At 36.6% G+C, this 22622-nt stretch overlaps 1 protein-coding gene across 4 annotated transcripts in view; it reads left to right on the forward strand.

Moving 5' to 3' along the window:
- Nucleotides 1-7138: 7138 nt before the first annotated feature.
- The window catches only part of znf608 (zinc finger protein 608), a 61760-nt gene continuing 46276 nt past the window's right edge, over nt 7139-22622 (forward strand). The window contains exons 1-2 of one of the 4 annotated variants that reach the window (XM_051929428.1): nt 7139-7309; nt 9440-10428. In XM_051929428.1, coding sequence (XP_051785388.1) covers nt 9631-10428 — 798 coding nt within the window. In that variant the 5' untranslated portion in view covers nt 7139-7309; nt 9440-9630. Of the gene's footprint in view, nt 7310-9085; nt 10429-11927; nt 12446-22622 lie in introns of those variants that run through there. The other 3 variants (XM_051929429.1, XM_051929427.1, XM_051929430.1) reach the window with 3 other exon arrangements.

Genomic DNA, 22622 nt, shown 5'->3' on the forward strand with positions numbered 1-22622 from the left:
TCTGTCTGTGTCCGGGGCTCGTTCCACAAGGCACAAATACAGTAAGTACTGTTTTTAATATGTGTGACAAACCATAGACGAGTCAAGGAGATTCCAATGAAGGGCAAGATTAAATAAATTATTGAGACCAAGCATCTAGCACTATGTGAAATAAATAGCAAATACCATGTGCATAAACACACAGTGGTTTTTAAACTATTAGATGACATATTGCACAGCAATACACAACTATTTACAAACTTTCAATCAATGTATTTCAATGCTTACCAAAAGCATGAAACAAAATGGCTAAGAGACTGGAATGAAACTCCACACAAGAGCAATACCATACTCTTTAGGGCACTTGCTATATGTGCATGTGTAGCATAAACACAGTAAAGAAATGCATTTATCAGGCAGTAATGATTCCCATCCAAATAGTAGTTTTTTGTGGTTGCAAGTCTATTTTTTACTTTTTTTCATCCGCATTTAGGATGAGGTAAGATAAGATTGCATGCAATGATTTTACTGTGTTATGTAACACTTTAAGCTCTCCTCCTGTCTATGATACTGTATGTCATCTCTGTCATTTATAGTGACACTGTTCCATGCCTCTTCTATACATATTGAATTTTTATCCATGATCCATAGAAACACACCAACTGTCTTCTACTAAATTATGTTATAGGTCATATTTGCGACAGATGCACTAAACTACTTTTTAGTAACTGGTCCCAGATATTTCTACCAAACCTTACGCCTGTTCTTTCTATTGTTACAATACAGTAATTTCATCATATACATCTCAATAAAACCATTTATATAATAATTTTCAATCCTGGTAATAACAAAAACATATCATTTAACCTAAAGTCTACTAGTTTTTAAAATCTCTTTACATGTCAATAATCCACTGTTAATTTTATTTTTATGTTCTGATACACTAGTTAAGTTATGGTTTAAAAAAAAAAATACTATGGTATCGATAATTATTCTTAAGAGAAGGAATTACAAGTTTTAAGTCTCCTTGTGGCAATCTGGAGATTTTCTTGCAGTCTTTTTTCTTAAAATATTACTCACAAAACCTAGCAATCCTGATTGCTTGTGACTGAATTATGCCCACTAGTGCACTTTGCTGATGAAGCTTTTATGTCTGAGCTGTCACGCTCTCCATGTCTGTCACGGTGTTCCTCTGGAAACATAGATGAGTTAAACAGAGATGGATATTGAAGAGTCTGTTTCTAGCGATTCAACTGTCAAGTACCATTTGATATTTTAAAGACACTTACCCAATCCTATTTTCACTATAAAAGTTAAATATAAAGATGAGTAATTGTTTGAAAAAAATGTTTTTCTTTTTTTTTATTTTACAAAAGTCAGGTAAGGAAAGAAGGAACTTGCATTATATTATCCTGAAATAATTATATTGTAGAATAGGGAAAGATATAATTTTTGTGACAGACTGAAATAAAATAATCATTCTGTCTTGACTTAAATATAATTTTAGATATAAGATTTAAACAAAATTACTGCAGGAACATTATTTTTGACATTGTATTATCAACAAATACATATATATTCCAGCTAGAATACATTTTATCTAATCCATCCATCCATCCATCCATTTTCCAACCCGCTGAATCCGAACACAGGGTCACGGGGGTCTGCTGGAGCCAATCCCAGCCAACACAGGGCACAAGGCAGGGAACCAATCCTGGGCAGGGTGCCAACCCACCGCAGGACACACACAAACACACCCACACACCAAGCACACACTAGGGCCAATTTAGAATCGCCAATCCACCTAACCTGCATGTCTTTGGACTGTGGGAGGAAACCGGAGCGCCCGGAGGAAACCCACGCAGACACGGGGAGAACATGCAAACTCCACGCAGGGCGGACCCGGGAAGCGAACCCAGGTCCCCAGATCTCCCAACTGCGAGGCAGCAGCGCTACCCACTGCGCCACCGTGCCGCCCCTTATCTAATCCTTATCCCCAAATTTATACTTAATTCAGTATAATTAAAATATACTGCACAACACTGTTATATGTGTCTGCTGTTCATTATATTATAGTGAAGATGTGTGAATGACAATAGAGACTTACTGGCCTTTCAAAATGGTTAAAGCTCACTTTTGTTATCTTCAAATGCAAACCTTTTCAACAATGTCAGACAAAAGCTCTGCTTCAAGCAACACAAACAGACAAAGCCAAGGTGTCTTCTTAATTGTAAAGGGTGCACGTTTTTGAATCATATAGACAAGACACTGAATAAGCAGTTGAAAATTAGGGTAGATAATGGAAAGGAACCGTTGACTCACCAGAAGTAAATAACAATAAACAAAGGTTCCTCATAATAAAAATAACCATGTTCCCTCTAGTTGCTACTCATTTCATTTACAATAAAGCGCTGCTGCCTCGCAGTTAGGAGACCCGGGTTCGCTTCCTGGGTCCTCCCTGCGTGGAGTTTGCATGTTCTCCCCGTGTCTGCGTGGGTTTCCTCCGGGCGCTCCGGTTTCCTCCCACAGTCCAAAGACATGCAGGTTAGGTGGATTGGCGATTCTAAATTGGCCCTAGTGTGTGCTTGGTGTGTGGGTGTGTTTGTGTGTGTCCTGCGGTGGGTTGGCACCCTGACCAGGATTGTTTCCTGCCTTGTGCCCTGTGTTGGCTGGGATTGGCTCCAGCAGACCCCCGTGACCCTGTGTTCGGATTCAGCGGGTTAGAAAATGGATGGATGGATGGATAATAATAAAAAAAATGTACTGCGTAGCATGCTCTCCTTTACCCATGACCTCTTAAAAAGTGTAATTTCATCTAATTTCCAAACAACTTTTCAACTTTTGTTGTCAACAATAGTGCAGTAAACGATTGAGTTGGCTGAGCTAGTTCTTCTCAGTTTCAGAAACAATCTAGTAAATTTCCTAATACTCCTAAGAAAACTAAAAGATATAAACCATCCATCATGTCTGAGATACCCATAGGCCATCCCTCAATTGACTGTACCCAATACACCACTTGTGAAAAGATAGAATGAGCATCCTTGCTTCCCGGCCAAACTTCCTGAAATGGAGCCTCTTGATCGAAAGTTGTAGCGGGCCTTCTCCAAAGTCCTCTGGGACTGTTGAGCTACTAACACTGCACTTACTTCTTGCCTGAAGAAGGGGCCTGAGTTGCCACAAAAGCTTGCATACTGTAATCTTTTTAGTTAGCCAATAAAAGGTGTCATTTTGCTTGACTTTTCACCAACACTGCAACGGAAATGAAGTGCAATAGCCATCATTTTGTCTGGCTTTACCTACAACATATGCTTAGATAATTCAGGTTGTACAAACTACATATAACCATCTTCCCAGTGTTACACTGTATGTATCATATTATGCTATGCTGTATGTATTATCCATCCAGCCTAGTTGATATTCTACCTTTCCTGTTAAGAGATACAGAGGTTGAGGAGGAGTAAAGCAGTAGTAAGTGGCACAAGGCATAGTGTTATACAGGGAACACAAATCATAACTATAAGTACATTAAAGTAGCAAACTGATGTGTACAAATTTTAACTATTTATAAAAGCCAAACAAACAAACAGAACATACAGACTTAATGCAGAAGACATCTTACCCATATTTAAAAGTATATTGTTGAAAATACTTTGTGATGCACTCTTTTAAATTCAGATTTTAAACACGTGTCAAAAGCTTCAAGAAAAGACTTTGGCCACAGTGGACCAAGGGCAAATCGTCCTCATACCAACCACAAATATTTTTATACTGCACAGACTGTGCTCCAATAATTTCTTGAACTATTAATTACAAATATGGTTGACTGAGAGATGAAGAAAAGCATTCCTAAAGTAGACATTGTAGAAATTGTATTACAGAGCTCTGTCCTTCTCCAAACAACCACCAAAGTTTTTTCTGTTAAAATAACAGAATAGCTAAAATAATCTGGTTTATATACATTTATGTAGCTAATCAGAAACATCAATCTTTACTTGTGTACTCCCTATCTTATTGAACATTCCATTAAATTAAATACATATAAACACAAACACACGTGTGCAAACACACACACTGAATAGTCTAAACTAAGTTTCATGTTCTTTCATTCTTTATCTCTCTCTCTCCAATGGCTGTAAGCTATAATCAAATCTGATACCATCCATCTATAAACTATCTGAATCTGCTTATCCCAGTAGGGGTCTCCAGCTTAATCTGATGCCAGTAGTGTGGAAAAAAATATATATTTTTCCAACATTCACAAGCATAAATAATGTAAACTACTAAATGATTAAATAAAAAAAAATTGAAACTCTCCCTTTGGTGACAGGCACCTTAATTATTTACTGTAACACCATATGACCAACTCAGTTATAGTATTTTAAACAATCTACCAGGTGATGCAGAAATTACTTATGTAGGTGGAAATTTTAATGAGTACTTTCCATGTCATTTTTCAATACTTAACTGAGTAGTCTATGGATCTGAGAAAGAAAATGCCAGTTTGACCTTGAAGCCACAATCACTTTGGCTCAGATCCAAAACATAAGAAAATGATCTAGAGGCAGATTTTCTCTGCTTCATCATCATTTTATTTATATTGCTCTTTGGTGAAGACTGGTATTTGGCACCAGTGCCTATTATAATCATCTTTGTTAGAACTTTAATGTAAATCATTTATTTAAAAACAAAACAATTCTTTTTAAGGGCCTCTTTAGAAAAGACCAAAAGCACCATTTATATTTTACTCTTTTTGATCTTTCATTTCTAGCTGGCTAATGGTATCCTGCTGAACCTGGCCCCCTGACCAAAGTCTTACATCATTTAGATATGTGGAAACGCAAGGTAAACCATACGTGTAAACAAGCAAATGGGATGACATTTCAAGTTTTCTGACAAGTCTTGACCACACAAAACCAATAAGCCTCGTGCAACAATTCCGCATTCTCTCTCTTAGCCCGCGGTACTCAGTCCTCAGAAGCATCCAATCAGAAGGCGTAGTCGACTATTTCCATAATTATGATTGGCTAGGAGATGTACGGTTGTTGTACACGGAGATCCATATTTAAAAAAGCGCTTCGGCGCTAACTCCTCTCCAGTTGGACAGTGTGTGTGTGTGTGTGTGTGTGTGTGTGTGTGTGTGTGTGTGCATGCGTGTCTCACTAAACCCACCTGTAACCCCTGACAGCCAAAACAAGGGTGCAGTAATCCTGACATACAAAGGACGATGCACGTTATTACCTAGGAGAGGTTTTAATACTGAACAACATGCCCCCTGCATGCATCATAATTCAACCGTTTTTCTCTATTAGCAGGTAATTGTTGTTTACAAGCTGGGAAAAAAGTGGTTTAAAGATAGCAAGTGTAGACTATGTATACCAACGTCAGATATATGTCAAAACAGGTAGAGAAAGCTGCAGTGAACTGCAAATAGAGAATAAATATTATAGTAAATGGTCATCGATAATGTATGCATGTTAGTTTTAAGAAAATAAGAAAGGGCTGGTATTGATCATTAGAAGCGTGGCTACTAGGGGGAGGGGTGGCTGCTGAGATTAGGCAAACAGAAGCAATTTATCAGACTCGCCCGCCTGATGACTTTGCCTGTAAACCCCCTTCCCTCCCCCGGGGCGCTAATAACCTCTGTTGCTGTAACAACACGTATGTTTCTGTTGATGCGTCAACCAGAGTAGCAAATGCAATCCAAACCATATAGGAGCTAAACATACGAAAATATGAAGATTATTAACAGGATGAATGGCGCAGGCACAAAAACCCAAAACTGGGAAAACGGGTTTCCCCAGTTAAACAAAGATATTATTTTGTGCAAAAGGAGCAGAAATCCGACTCCCTCTTTAGATCTACATTTGATGATTTTTTTTTTATCCAGCCAGTACTCCCCAGATTGAGGTTTGTATTTTAATAGGTTATTTATTGATGCAACGCATTAAAATTGAGTGACACTTTTCTTCCATCTCTAGCCTGCACTGAATGCAAATAATTTCTCTATAAACAGAGCAGTCTCTTGTTCTCTGTTACACGGATCATGTTAATAGTTTGTAGCGCGGGTGGGGGAAGGGAGACACATTGTCAAAACTGGCTACTTTTTCACACTTGTCAGGCAAAAGACCCTCAAAATTGAGTCACTAACTGCTCGCATTTTGATCATTTGCTTATGGATTTAAAATAGTATCCATGTGCAAAAGCTTACGTGCATTTTTTCTCAATCGTGAAATAAAAAATATAATTACGCCCTCGTTTCTCAAAATATGGGAGTTTGTAATATATAGGAATATTATATAGCATTGCGACTCAAAGAAAATAAATGTCTACACGTTATACTAGATAAGCGATTACGATGTATGTAATCAATGCGACGAGTGCCTGGAACTTCTACTGTTCTAATGATTTTAATGAGCTGACATTGTTACAAACACGCACACAGTCATGAAAATTCGCCATTGCGTAATAAATGCATGATTTTTAATGTACACTTTTAAGATAATGATCGGTTGAAATCTGATAATGAAGTGATTACTACTATGTGAGATATTATACAATAGCAGATTATTTCTTTTTTTGGTAGCGAGCAGTCAGTCCATCATCATATCTTTCTAGATTGCCATTTGAAATGCTGCCGGCGGGTGGTATTCAACCACACTATCGGCCGCAGCGTGAAACGAGGAGAATAAGTAAACGCAACCAAGCCTTCAGATTTAAATGTGTGTAAAGAAAGCATGTGCCCTAATGTGTTTTTTGAGATCGCGGTTATATTTTCCGATCATGGTCATCAAAGTACATTTCTCATCTAAAATGCCCTACATTTACAAAGCTCGTTAACCCTACGCTTTCGTCCGTCGTTGCTGACATTTGTTTCTGATAAACAAAGCAAATCCGGCAAAAGAAGAAAACGCTGCTGTTTTATACAATTAAATGTTTAATGTAAATGAAATCAAGCGTTATTTTCATTGAAGTTGATAGGAAAATCTGCCTCAGCAAGCTTGTTCACTTCAGTGTGTGAAACGAGCCTTTTTTCCTTTTCTAGGAGAGTAGAATCTGGAGGCCAATAGCAAAGCTCGGTTTCATAAAAGCGCGGATCTCATTGGCTGGAGCCAGAAGGACATAGGGAACAAAGAAAAGTCTTTTCAGGTAGAAGCTGAGCTTTCCTCACTTTGCATTTCTCCCTTTAAGAGTGTAGGCAGCGTGTGGGATTTTTTTCTTTACACATAAGGGCTGATGTGTGTAATTAAAAAAAAAATTGGACTAAAAGATCACTCATTTAGAACTTTCAATGAAGCCAGACGGAAAAGACACACCCGAACCAATGCAGATCGTAAGTATAATTGTGTGTGGAGAGCTATACCCACGTTCAACAAGGCTAGTCTAAAAATATTTGGTGCTGAATTGGTCATCATCAGGTAAAAATATCTGATGAAAAGAAGCAAAAAAAAAACCAAAAAAAAAAAAAAACAAACGGAGTCCTGGAACTAATTTGGCTACAAGAACACAACAAATTATAACCCAAGACATTTCAATAATGTGATTTTAAGAACAGTTTAAATGACAGACACACATTAAAATGGTATCAGCGCAGTAATTTCCGATTGGGGGGGGGGGGGGGTTAAATGTACAGCAAGAGACCAAACTGGACTATTTAATGCATTCAACGGGGTGTCTTATAAAAACATATTGAATAAAGCAGTAACCAGTTACATAAAATATCTTGAAAAAAGTACAATAAAACGAACATACGCGTGGATTCTGAGAGGCTTACCTTGTAGTGTTGTAGCTAAGGCATTGCCGATCATTTTATAGCTGCCGAGGTTCTTCTTATTTGGTTTTAACAAGATTGTTTAGTTAAGTTGGTCTTACTGACGCTTTAAAATGTACACAAAGATTTCATGTACGCGACAGGGATTTTTTTCTCCACGTCGTTTCTTTTTTTCTTAAAACAACAATTTATGTTTTCACGAAAGCCTCTATTCTCACGTGATAAGAAAGCCTGAACTATAGCAAAATATCTGCTTTAAAGGATGATCCCCTCCCCCTTCGTAACCCCCCCCCCCCCCCCCCCCGTCAAAACCACTAGCACTCCACTGCCATCAACAATTCATTACAGCTTTTAGCTGATAATTAAAAGTAGCGGACGAGACCTTAATTTGGGCACATCTAACAGCCCGATTACTAGATATTAAGATGACCCACTGCTGACGCTGTTCAAACTGTAATTTCATCTTTCTCGTTGAATTGAGAGCAATATTAATTCATCCCACTCTTCCCACGAGGTTGTCAGAAACCTACCTCACGAAAACGACTTACTCCTCAAAGCGTTAACGAACTACAAATCATCGCAGTGTTGGCCGTTCCTCGGGAGGAATATACATTTACTTATATTAATATTGTTGTTTTAACAGCTGGCCGGCAATATTATCATAGGTAGAAAAGTGGTGGAAACGTGTGCCAAATCCAGACAGCCATCAAACTCCATTCCGGATTTTCAGCCCCCTCCCCCCTTTTTTCCTTTCTGTCGGTAATTTATCCCAGGGTTAGCAAATTCTGTCTTGTTACAAGCGGACGCCTGTAGGTTTGTTTCATGGTATCATTACTTACTGATCCGGAGGACTGTGAAGTCTCGGCTTGTGAAGGCGGAATATGCGAAGTTGGAGAAGTTTATAATTTGGCTTCTGGCTGGCATTTGCACTAGCAAAAAGTGGTGCTTGTTAATCGTATCACACGTCTTCATCTGCTTTTTTTCGGAATTTGTATCCAAAGAGAGGAAGGGGCTATCAACTGAAGGATTTACTATTTTATCGGAAACGTTTGCACCTATTACTGTAATTATTACGTCTCCCTTGTTCGGGTGATTTTAAACAGCATGTTAACAGTGTTTGTTACTCTGGCGAGAGAAAACAAACCTATTAGAGAGGATCGAGGTAAGGGATCGTATTAGCGTGGGAATAATCATAAACTTCATGATTTTAAACCATCGAGCGGATTTACGATGACTGAAATCCACCGTGATTCATCAGCCGTTTTATATCAGTTACAACCTTCTAGTAGGTTGGTGTATTTTAATTCCATTGGTATTTTTTGTGTTTTTCTCCGCTGTCATTTTTGTTTCTCGATATTGATTTAAAATAAGCATATGCGTTATTTTTTCTTGTTCTTTTAACTTATTTTTAATCAGTTTGTTATTACAATTTGCATTGAAAACTGAACAATTAATTGACAGTCTTGGTAATGCGTTTTGACACTTTGGAGGGGCGGGTGGGTGTGGGGCACTGTCTTTTTAAATGGTGATTTACTTAATCGGGAAAAAAAAGGAAAGCAGGTATGGTGAGAACGTGCTAAGCTCCCAGAGTAACGTGATTAAACAAGAGCTTTAACGCATTTCATTAAGTCCGCTGGTGGCATAAATTACTGACTGTGGCCATACAACTTTTTCCCCTTGCTTTTACCACAGGGTATGATGGATCTGGACATAAGTGTGTTGAGCTAAGGATTCACTGATTTTTAAATAATAATAAAGCTAATTAGAAGGGGAAACAAAACAAACAAGCGGAGAGTTAGATACACACGGGAACAACGAATGTCCTCTCATCTTCAGTCGGGGGAATTCATCGACATTTTAATGCCAGAAATCCCACCTTCAGGATGTCATTGAATAGTTCCACAGGTGGAAAAAGTGTGGATTCAAACGCAGTCGATACTTATGACAGTGGTGATGATTGGGAAATTGGAGTTGGCAATTTGATCATTGACTTGGACGCTGATTTGGAGAAGGACAGACAAAAATTGGAGATGAATAATTCCACTAATAGCACGAGTAGCTCCAAGGATTGCGGGGTTTTGGCATCTAGTGGTGCTAATGGAACATCAGCCTTATCGGATGGCTTAAAATTTACATCTGCTCAACCCTCTGCTCCTCAGGGAAATTCCACTAAGGAGACTGGCAAATCTAAAGTGAAAAGGAGCAAAACTTCCAAGGATGCTAATAAATCCCTTCCCTCCCTGTATGGGATTCCTCAGATCGGCGGTGTGGGCAAGAGGCAGGAAGTTCAAGGGCGCCCTGGAGAGGCATCTGGCATGAATTCAACTCAGAGCCAGGCTGTTAGTAACCCAAACACCGTCGTTCCGTGCACGAAAGGCAAAGAGGAGAAAAACGGCAAAACCCAGAGCCGTGGTGGCAAACGAGACAAGGATGCAGCTAGCAAGGCAAGGAAAGATAAGCACGACTCTGGGCACGCGGCCGCCAGCGCCGCATCTGGCCACCTGTATGGATTTGGGGCTAAAGGCAGTCCGTACCATTGTGGGAACAGTATGGTGGGCGACTTGAGTAAAAACGCTCTGGATTCTGGAATCTCGAGTAACTCTGCTTTAGTAAAGAAGGACGACGACGAGGAGGAAGAAGAGGAAAATCACAGACCAATTAAGAAGCTGAAATCGGAAAAGGTACGGTAAAAAAAGTGTGTGTGTGTATGAGTGGCGTTAGAGCAAACATTCCCCTCCCCCGGATCTCGCCTACTTCTCTCTCCCTCCATTCAGTTGTTAAATTGTGTTGATGGGTTGCTGAAGTGCCCGCGCGCACGCGTGTGGATAGATGGCTGTGCCGTTTTAATGTTAACCAAAGGGAATTTGGTGCCAAGTCTCCAAGAGAGTAGTGTGGCGTGTATTTTTACATTATGTGAGTGCTTTCAAATGGAGTTAGTGTGTCCTTTTTCTGCAAAGAGAGGAAGGGATGTTTACTGTAGTCAGCAGTCGCTGGTGTCGAACGCTAACCACCCCCCCCCAATATCCGCAGTCATCACTTACCTTTAGTTTTAATTAATGTCACGATTCATTACCTATATCTATATTTATTTTTTTAATCGACCGATGCACCTTCAACCTTCACGCGCTTGTGGCAAGGCAAATTTGGCTCGTCAGAGCCCCTTGTTTTTAAATTCTGGGAAATCCACACAGAGGCAGAGTGCCGCAGTTATTTAAGTGTAAGGTTTCTCTGGGGACTGCGAACTATTGTTTGTTGGATAATTAAAGGTCAAAGGGTCTGAGCTGTTAAAGGAAACAGAAGCGGCGTAAAATGATTATATGAGACGTGAATGATTTTGTTTTTGGAGTTTACAAAAAAGCCTTTGGGGAGATGGTGTCTTTGGTGGTGGGCTGCTTTTTTTCTTTTTCTATAATATAGTTGGCGGTGAACAACTGCACTGTCAAGTTATAAAAAGGATTTTCGCCAGTTAGGTACTTGTGTAAAGAAAATCGTCCCCAGATTTGGTTAGTCGACTATGTATATTAATTCACTTTCGACATTCAGTGGATCAGTAGAAGTGTGTACTTATCTTAACCCATTTTGACATTTGCACTCGATTTAAAGTCAAATCACGGTAAATTGACAACGTGCAGTTTCATGGGGGGGGGGGGCAACTAATCTGTTCACTTAGCCGTTTTATTCACTTTTTAAAAGGTGGCATTTTATGACCCTTCACATTTATTTTAAACTCGCAAACAAGAGAGCCCTTATGAAATGATCGTATTACTGCGTAGCTGGATAAAGAAACCTGCTGGTTTGAAATGTGCAACAGCTTTTTTTTATTCTTAAAATGCCATATTTTTCAGTAAATTTTAAAGTGGATCTCAAGGATTTGTTGTTTGGTATTGAAAGGGCTTAACACAAAAGATGAAAAGCACCTCCTTCTTATTGGGAAGGGGATGATTCCCAAAAGTTAATTGCAAATAACATTTGCGTAGGAGGTAAAATCAAAATTCATTATCTCCAAAATTGCTATTTTTCAGGAAATATTTCATATGTATAATTACATTGAAGTGTTAAACTGACTTCAGAAAGGGAGGGGGCATGAAAGAGTATTATTGATTTGATGGGTTTTAACATAAATGTCTCTAATGCGTGTAAATCTCTCAAGTAAGGGGGGTGGGGGGGCACTGGTTACGACAGCACTGCAGCATTTGCCAAGCCCATTCAGTCGATTCTAAGTGTTAAGGGGGGTGGTGGTGGTGTTTGCAGAGAGTAGTGGATTGCAAATTGGGTGCTCTTAAATCTCCTTTAACCAACAAGATAAATTGACCTAATCTGGTACTCACAATAGCTTGGACCAAAAAAAAAAAAAAAATCGGCGCTGTTTGATTGGATTCAGTGTCTGCCTGGAATGTGGGAGGGGCCGCCCTTCTGTATCCCCTCAGTTCTTTTTAATCTTTCAGCCAAATGTTCACATTCAACAATTTTGTTTAACTGGCAGTCTGTACATTTCAGTATCTCAGTGGCTGGTGCCATGGCAACAGAGATTACTATGTGCTGTGTGTTCTTCCTCAGCGATCCCAGCATTATCTTTGGAAGACCCCACTAAAATATTGTAAAAGTTAATTGAACAAACATGTGGGTTGCATTTTATCTGCTTGCTTTTCTTTGAGCATGCACTATTCATTGGCTGTCCACAACACCCCTTTTTAAATGGTAAGAAGTCATGTTTGTATTTTTTTTTATGTTAAAGTGTTTAGTTATCATGCATGTGGATTGCATAGAATATGCATATACATTAATTCCAGGAACATTGCACATTTACTGATCATTGGTACATATGACACAAGCCATGTTGTACAGCAGTGATTTCTTTGTATTTATTCAGTGGTCAAGATAATCTGAATATGTACTCTTCATCTTCTCCTCATGATGCCCATTTTTATAAATGAAGATGTTTCTGCCATTTTTAGGTTTTCATATTGTCTATGTGTGTTTGTGTTTTGTGAGTTGTTTTTTTTTTTTTTTTTTTTTTTTTTTTAATCTTGGTGTTTATATTCAAATACCATAAGGGTCAAACACCCTTTGGGGTGGTATAACAGATGTATTTGCATTTTAATTTTCTTTCTTTTTTCTTGTCAGAGGCACATTTTATTAACCTATTTGGAGAGAGTCTTGCATTTGGTTTGAAATGGCTCCCTAGATGAGTCGTTTGTGCTTAAATTGCACGGCATGCTGGCACATCTATTTTGGTCTATTTACGCTGTTTCCACATTGCAGCACGTCATGTAAAACATGATAAATTGGTGCTTCTAAAAGGCAATTAAATCTGTGACTTGGTTTCTGCTGGCACATTTATATAAAAACCACAAATGTGTTGTAAAGCGTGCCACTCCCTTAATGTGTAGGTCAAGTTAAAGAAGTCTGTAATTCTGAGATGTTTGTGCTATATTCATGCAGTCCATATTTGTGGTTAAGTCATTACTGGCATGCCTGAATAAGCAGACTTGTAATGGGTAAGTTACCACTCCCATGAGGCTTTCTTTTATAATCTCTTTTCTCTTTTTCTTGCAAAATCCTAACACTAGATTTCTTGAATATTTGTCAGAAGCCAGTTTGGGTGCATTTGTTAGTATGTCACAATTGTGTTTCCTGCATATGGGATGGGGGGTGGGATTCATGCTGAATGGAGAAAAACAGGAAGGGATTTCAGTAAGAATAGATTTAGTTTAAAGCCATATAGCGAAGTGTTAGGAACAGTTTGGCTTGTTTAATATAGAGCAGACTGTCCTTTAGTTTTGACAGAGTAGAAGTGTGCAAGCTGTGTGTTATGAAAGTCCTGTGGATGGGCTGAAGTTTTCCCTATGGAGCGTAACCTCTGAGTATTTTGTCATTAATGTGAAGTGTTGCATAATAGATTTACCTCTGGAGTAATAGTTTGCAATCTGTCGTACTGGTGTTTGAAACTAAGCAGTGTGTTTCTTGTTTTGCTTAAGAAATGCTGCAATAAGTAAACCTGTTATGCTTGGAGATCTTTAAAGTAATGGATTTAGTCCTTTTTTCTTTTATCCTTTTTTATTGTAAAACAGAATCTCAGGCGGTCATAAAAAATAAATGAAGGAAGTCTTATCCTTTTGTGGCAAGAAGCGCTAGCTGAGATTGTTAGCCATAGAAATCAGCAGTAATTTCAAGCTCCCAAGAGAATCTATAGCTCATGCTACTTAAATCTTTGCAGCCATGAATGGAGAGACCAGAGTCTGTTTTCAGAAAGGTTAAGAGGTTGCGCCCTCTGGTCAGTGAAAGCTTTCTGGTTGAGTTCCTCACTGACACCCATCTCCCTTGCTCTCAAGTGGCCATGACCAGACATACAATTTAAACTTCTTCTGATTAGTGATCCAATTATATGTATATATATATATATATGTATTTTCTGCAAAATGTTTCATTCTCTTATGATAAAAAGTTAGGAATGGTTAACAGACAATGCTTTATATTTCATATTCATTAATAATTGCTCAAGGGGTGTCTGATAATGTGTGAACCTTAAAAATGTTAAAAGGTTACAGGCACTTTGGAGACTTAATAGCTTTCTAAATGGAGTTACGTTTAAGCTGTTAAAGCACAGTTTCACCAATGTTAATAACATTACATAAAGTGCCCTGCTAAACTGCATAAGTTATTGATATTTGGGGGGAGGCTTGTCTGTTAGTCACATTTTAAATATACTTTTTAGTTATACTTGATAGTAATGGGTTTTTGTTTTTTTTTTTTAACTATTTAAATTCTTACATTTAGCTGAATGTCCCATACAGTAAGAGTAATGAGAATATGTATATTAAAAACAGATTATGGTACATGTAATCCAACAGAATTTCAATAGAATAAAAAATATAAGGAGCAATAATGGTCTGGAAGCGAAGAACATTAGAAGAATATCAAGTGTTAAGATTTAGTGGCTTACAAATAAACAATGATCAACCAAAAGTGTCCAGTATAGCTTTAAAAAACAATAAAATAAAAGTTTTATAAAGTGATAATTGGAGAAAAATGAGTTTTTACTCTTAAATGTGTGTTTTATAAATTGTTACTTAATTTAAAAACATATATAAAGTTGTCAGGACTCTTTAGCCATACTTGAATTCCAGGCTTTGGCTTGTTGGCTGCACATTCTGAGCTTTTGATAAGCCATCATTCGGCCTTTGTCCGTGGTCTTTTATTGAGGCTAATGATGGGTCTTGTGCCGCTTTGAGATAAATGACATTATCTCTGAGTGGGCTGACAGGAAACAGACTTGTTAATGGTAAAGCTCCAGGGAGGACCTATTGCAATTGTGATGAAGGGAAAAAGCTTAGGAAGCCCGTCTTGTGATCATTAACACACAATGCATTCTTACTTTTCCCAAGAGGATCTATAATTATATATAAAGTTTTAACTGTAGAATGGCCTAAGCCATGTGGGGTAAGGGGGTAAATATTTGTGTTTATGATTTATATTAAAATATTTTCCCATTATGAAGTTGACATAATGCTTGGAATTCCTTTTTTATATGAGAAGACTGCGGTAGTGTTTACTCACCCACCACCCCCCACCAACCAGCCCTCTTGTCGAGTAGCCGTGTCTTGCAAAATCGTTTTGCTTTACTGCTGTAACACAGAGCTAGGATAAAGATAGTATGGATTATAAATGGAAGAGCCATGTGTGTAATCATGCCTTACATTCAGCCAGAGTCCCTTGTCCTTGAGCTAAGCTAATTCCTGCAATACTCAATCTGAGGAAAAGTCAGTAGAATGGGAGTGTCCATATATTTAGAGTTCAGTCTATTGAACATAATAAAACGACATTTGGGATTTACCATCATGAAAAAGACTCCTAACAGCTTTGTTTTTCATTGTGTGTATTTGTATGTGTGTGTGTGTATTTGTATGTGTGTGTGTATATATATGTATAATATATATATATATATATATATATATATATATATATATATATATATATATATATAATTATACACAGTATATAATATATAAATACACACACCATGAAAGTAGAAATCATTCACATTATTTTTTTAATCTAAGATGTGGAATAAGTCATTAACACTGACATAAAGACCTCTATTTACTTTTGATCCTTTCTTGTAAGGAAATTGAATTACATTCAATAAAAGACTTGTGTCTTACATACCATTCTGCAGTGTATAAAGTACTCTGCAGACTTGGCAGATATTAGTCTTTTTTTGGATATAGATTAAGGAGAGAGTTGTTATTGGTTTGTATGCACTGTCTGCTAGTTATAGTTCCAAATAATTCCGTAATTAGTCTCTAATTGCCTTTTTTGTCTCCTCTGTTAATTAGTTGTCCTATAAATTGTTTGGCTTACTGTCTGAAATCAAAAGTAGTCGCTTTATTTTTAGAATCTAGTGAATATTGAAAATTGAAAATCAGTATTATAACACTAGATTGCAATTTACTTCCTTACTAGCTTAAAATATTTTTATTGAAAGGTTGTGATTTTTATGGTTTTTATCCATTTTACTTGGATGGGTTGTACTTCCTTATGTTACACAATAGCCCTTTGTACAATATTATCTCATCAAGGAAAGACTGTAGCATTGACTTTTTCAGGATAAGAGCTAAAATGCATAGATAATAGGAAGTGAAATCTGTTGTTGTTTAAAACCCTTTCATGTTTGTCTGATATTGAGCAATGTGGTAAAGCTGTTTGTAGCCCTTGTATCTAGCATATAATTTGCTTCAAGCAGCAAAAATACAGTGGAACACGCATGGCCATTTTAAATTAAATAGCTAGATAATGGATGACAGTTCTACAATGAAAAATAAACAATAATGAAGCAATTTGGCATTACAAAAGTTAAATCTTCATTACCTTAGTAAGGCTAAACAGCAAAATTTTTCTTTTTTTTTTGTTTCTTTGTTTTAAATTGTTTAACTTGTGACCCATAAAGGTTTACACCAGCAATGCAGTCAAAGTATTTGACTTCTAATTCTGCCGAAAAATACATCTACACGGGTATAAATGAAATATTGTAGTTTTGTACTTTAATGATTGTTTCCTTACCAGCATATAATTAAACAGATAAAAGTAAATTCACGTTTTCCTCTCGGTTTATTTCTGTCCACAAAATCTTATTGAACTTTAAGGAAATGATTTAAGCAATCTTTTTCAAATGTTTGCTGTGAAATTTCAGTTATACCATTTACTTGTAGTCTTGTTACACTAATGTATAAAGAACTATTCTATACTGTTTTTTTCCAAGTCCTGTGAGATTCATGATAGAAAAACGGAAGAATAAGCAGAAAAGGATCTTTTCCTGGTTTTCATTATGTACATGCTTGAGATATTTAAAAAAAGCAAAAAATTGCTTTGACAGAAGGTAGCTGCACCACTGCAATGGGTGTATGGCTCGTGTATTTGTTCTTTCTTGATTTGGAGTTCTTGTTTTTTGTTATTTATGTATTATGTTACGGATATTCACGACTTTGAGAAAGACAATGAAGTTGTATTTTTTTTTTCTTCATTCATTCATTACATTAACAATAGACCATCTTAACCATAGACACTTTGAGGTTTTTGGGAATTGCCAACTACTGTGCTTGAATGTCCCTCCTCCTCCCATTTACTACTCCTCCTCCTTCATCTGTACCAACTGTCTTGGCAAACAAAGGCCAGCTTTTATTTTCCAATCTAGTTTTAAAGGTTACAGTGTGGAGTGGCACACAAAAGAGCCATTTGTACTGTTTTGGAGACCCAGCTAAAGCTCATTAGTTTGAGCAGTCTAGTCTTGCATGGCATGAAATTCGCCATGCAGATTGTTAGCTTCTGCAAGATCATTTCAACATTTTTAAAGTCCAGAAATGTAGCATTGATTTTAAATTTTATAATAATGCACAGATACGTCAGATTGTTTGCAATGATTACTGCTGAAATGTTTTAACACCTTAAAGATGCAATTAAATGCCTTACTTTTTTGTGTACTGGTTCATTTTTCTAGTATTCTTGAGTGATTAAAGTCTTGGAACGGAGGCTCCTAAAATCTGTGCTATTAAACCTTCTACCGAATTCACCCTTAAAACTGAGCTGTCTAGGTGTTCTTTTACTTAACAGAACTCTGTAGGCTTGATTTGTCTGTTCCCTTTTTTCACATTTCCCTGGTGGCCTCTTTTATTGAAAGAAGAAATATGAGGAGACCCAGTGGCAATCCACTGCTTTCCCATGACAGTCTAAAATAATAGCATGCCCTTTGGTTGTTGTGCTTTTAAGCTGAAGTGCGCTGCACTACACCTTGCATTTTGCATTGAAAGGAGAAGGTTAAAAGCTAGATGTTTCATATCTTTAAAACAGAAAATAACTGAAAGCTGTCTTAAGCACCTTTCTTTCGAAATAGCTAACCAAAGACATGAAAGACTTTTTTTTTTTTTTATCCTCTCCATAAAGGGAATTGCCTTTTGAATTATATTATTTTCTGTAAAGACTGTTTTATGTAGTCAGTGATTTCTTAAATCTTTGTACATTTATGATTCAGTTACTGCTTGGCAGGTGCTTTTATACTGAGGACTCAACAAAAAGATTAAATGTTTGAGAGTTTTTTTTTTTTTTTTTTGCAACTTCTCCTCCCCCGCTCTCCTTTTAAACTCTTGTTTTAACCACTCTCTTAAGTGAACTAATGCATGCCTTACAGGGTCTGGCGTGTAATTCTGCAGGTTTATGTACATGTTTAGTTACTGTTTCTATAAATGTGAAAATTCCTCTATATTTTGAAGTGATTTATTTAATATGTGTATTTAAATTGCTTTATTTTTCCTTTGCCTTGTCCACAATTTTATATTTCACTACAAGAACATTTTTATTTTCTTGACGCATGTTAGTTGTGTGCATATTGCTATGGTTGAATATTTATTTTCTACTTGAAGTTAATTAGATTAACATCTACTTTAAGATTTTAGTTTTTATCTGATTTGAATTAACCATCATAATTTTCAAAATAGTTGGTAATGTTATTATGTGATGAAGTGCTGTTACAAGACTGTGTGTTTTGGCCATGCAGCTTTAGTGACCGTCCACTACTCTGCCTACAGATGGAATATGTGGTTCATCATATGCTGCACCATGTTAGTAATATTGCTTCCATTTTAGAAATGTTTATCATGAATTTTATTTGCTGCTAAATGTAATGTTAACCATCCTATCAACTTAAAAAAAACTGAAAATGTTATTTTTTTCAACTCAAAATATAATTTTATCTCTTGGGGACAAGTATTGACTGAGTAATCGTTATCTGCATGTTTCGTTCAGAGCTGTTGTCAATGCAAGTCAAGTTGGCAGTGTTTTACCATGAATTTCATCAAGATTTGTAGAGTCTTAGGATGCTAAATGTGGAATGCAGATTATAGTCCCTCTATGGTTTTAATTAATTGTGCATTAAACATTATCTTGTATGTAATAAAGCCCATAGCAAATGCTTTAAGACATCTGGTTGATTTTTAAGTTCTTTAAACACCAGTACCTTAAATGCACACATTATCTGTACCCAGTCCCAATGTTTAATAATTTAGCTAGTTAGATGTCTCCAGAATTTACTGTAATATTGATTAGCAATACTTTATTTACAAATGCATGGCGTATGAACTTTGTGGCAAAAGTGTTGTCAGCAAAAATGACAACAGGAGTCTATGGAGTAAATCTGTTCACTTACTTTAGTGCTTCCTTGAGCAATACAGAAGTTCTAAGAACCACAATCCTCTCCCATCATGAGGGCAAGGTTCACCTTTCTGCAGTTATTTTCTGGCTAATTACTGTTTTATGAAACATGGAAAATGTGATCAATCCATTTGATATCCTTAAGGCCATTAGGTCTACACAACTACTTGGAAGTAGTTGTGAAAATACTTCTGATTCTGCATTTCTTCATTTTTTCCCAGATCAACATTTTTTTCTTCAGTGATTTAGTATACAAATTCTAGATGACATGAAGCACCTTAGAAATATCAACTCTGTTATGTTTTTTTTTGCTTTGACAATAATTTAATATTTGTGGTCTGCTGGTGCTGAATGTTATTGACAGAAAGCTTTATACAAAATTGTAATTTTTTCATTAGATGTTAGATTATTTTCAGCTTTGATATAATGTACATTTTTTGAATTGTTGTTTTCAACAGTATGGGGTAATCTTATTCTGTCTGTGTGAAAATTTATTTTGTTTAAACCCCCTTTCAGTACTGTGAGCACTGTAAATCTGTCTCCTCTTGCGGGGTTGGTTTTTTAGCTTTGCCTCTCCATTTGCTCCATTTTCCTCTCTTGACAACAGTCCCCTGAGGTAGCATCCTAATCTGCTTTCAATTAGGATCAAAATTGCAGCAAGGCCAATTTCTACAAGTGCAATTTTTATTGAAGTTGGATCAAAAGCAACAAAAAAGACTTCATCAACCTTAAATGCATTTTCCTATTAGTTGAATAAAGGGGGATGGGGATGAGTTTTATGGCACAAGGACTTGCTATACCTTTATTTCAGGCAGAAACTTAAATATGCCCTTCTCATTTGCTTTCCTAGCTGCTGTTTCATGCCTGGGGTTTTCTTCTGATTATCTACATCCTATCCTTTTGAAAATGTATGCTTGTGTGCTGTAGTTTAGTGCACTGCAGCTTAGAAGTACAAAGATTATTTGCAGCTAATTGGCTGAACATTCAGCAGTAAAGATGGATGGAATACAGTAGGACTTGTTACTTGAGCAGATTGATGCAATATAAGCAGTAATGCCGCAACAAAAAGAGCTATTAATTAAAAAGTAAATTGTTGCGGTTGGTCTTCTAAAAACTCATTATAGTATGAATACAGGGTCACAAAAATAACAAATTTAATATACACAGCCAGACAGTCCTTGACAGGAGCAATTACTAAGCTTGAAATATCTGTCTCTTTTATGCATAATGTTCCCCCACAATAGTTGTATATACACTTTTCTCTATTGAAAAGGGATAAATGTTTCTGTTTTTGATGGGGAAAAAATAACAATGCAAATAGACCCCAAGGTCTATAAATCGTACCCCAAGGATACCAAGAGTTAAGTCTATCCTGTGTTTTTAAAAGGCACAATTTTCATAATTTACTCTTAATATCTAGATAACATATTTGGGGTGGGGGTAATCTGTGGATAATCTTTAATTTTTTATTATCAAGTAAGCATCGATTTCCAGAGTATTCCAAACATCAAAAGCTTTATTTACTTGGTGCTCATATTTCTTTTTCTGGTTGCTTATTTCACCTGCACCACTTACAGCAACAAACTATTTATGCCTAATGAAGAGATTTCTTGTGGGATTAATATAGTCATTGCAGCTTTACTCCCACCAGGATTAGAAAAAGCAAAATTGTGATTCAGTGGAATCTCTAGGACAAGGTTTAAACCGGTTTCATCTGTGGGTTTCTGTGATACACATAAGCATAGCAAGCCTACTGCATCAGAAATAAAGTGCTTTAATTTATTTTTGGAAATCTATGCAGGAAAAACCGTTAACTGTGTTGGCAACTACATGCAATTTCAATGGCATGACAAATTTAATAGGTTGACAGATAACTTACTATCACAGTTTGTAAATGCAGACCTCAATTTTGCTGTTTAAAATATATTTCACTTTGAAAGCAGGTGTGATTTTTAACTCCTTTAACACCCAGTTGCTGTGAGCACTTTAAAGGGCACATAATTTGGCAGAACTGTGAGAACTGCCAAAGGACAACTTCAGTACCATGACTCAGTACTCAAGAATTGAAGACATAAAGCAGCCCACTATTTGTAGTTCAGTCAAGTTTCCTAATTCACTTGAGGTGGACATACCATGCAGAATAGACAGAATAGTTTATGAAGGTTAAGGAAAAATATTGAAATCTCTAATGCTGTAAACAAATTCTGGTGCAATAGATTGCCATAAAAATGGGTTAGGGTATCAATCCATCTCTTTAAATGCGGAACAAACCGTTTTTTGTAGTTTTTATTGTTACTATTGTTACTATTTTATTGTTACTATAAAGATGTCGATAAAATATCATACGCTGACTTTCCATGGATGGGGGGGGGGGGGGGGGCTGGTGTGCAGAAAGTTTGCCAACCTTTTTTAGTAAATTGTGTATTTTTATTAACGTGGGGCTTATTACCGTTACTGTGTGATTTTATTATTATTTATTTATTTTTTATTTTGTCTGGCTACAAAGTAGAGGAAGCGTGAAGCTTAACAGATGATGATTCACTAATAGTTTCATGAATAATATCCATCAACATTTAAATGCAGTTATCAATTCGAGAAATATGAGGATATAAGCTCTGGAACTTTAACTGTATGTAATCGACAAATCTCACATTTCATGAGTTTACTGATATATTAAGTATTAAAATGAAGGTCCCATATTTTAATTTTACTAGTAGGTTTATCTTCTTGCTGCTGTTGTGAGTTTGACTTTTCTATTTACTTTCACTAGGGAAGACCAGATTTAAAAGTATGGTAAATTTTAATATTTATGTAAGACTCCAGTCCCCTTGCTACCTTAAATTCAGTTGCGCAGGTTTCGGAATGTTTCTTGCACTATCTGTGAAAGTGAAAGTTAATTTATTTGGAACAACCAGTTTCTGTTGAATTTTTTTGTTAAGCTGAATTGGTAGTGATGGTTGGGGCAGCTGAATTACATAGGTTCAACTGCTTTTTGTAAGATGAGATAAAAATTGTGTATAGTGTGCCATTTTAAGTACAAATCATTAGACTAAATTTGTATTTGTTGAATGCTTCTTTGTTTAAAAATAATTCTGTACTATTGGAGTAAATGATTTCTTTACAATGCCAGCCTGATCAGGCAGTTCTAAATTTCTTGCCTTTTTAAAGTACTGGG

Source organism: Erpetoichthys calabaricus, chromosome 7, assembly GCF_900747795.2.
Source record: "Erpetoichthys calabaricus chromosome 7, fErpCal1.3, whole genome shotgun sequence".
Classification (NCBI taxonomy): domain Eukaryota; kingdom Metazoa; phylum Chordata; class Cladistia; order Polypteriformes; family Polypteridae; genus Erpetoichthys; species Erpetoichthys calabaricus.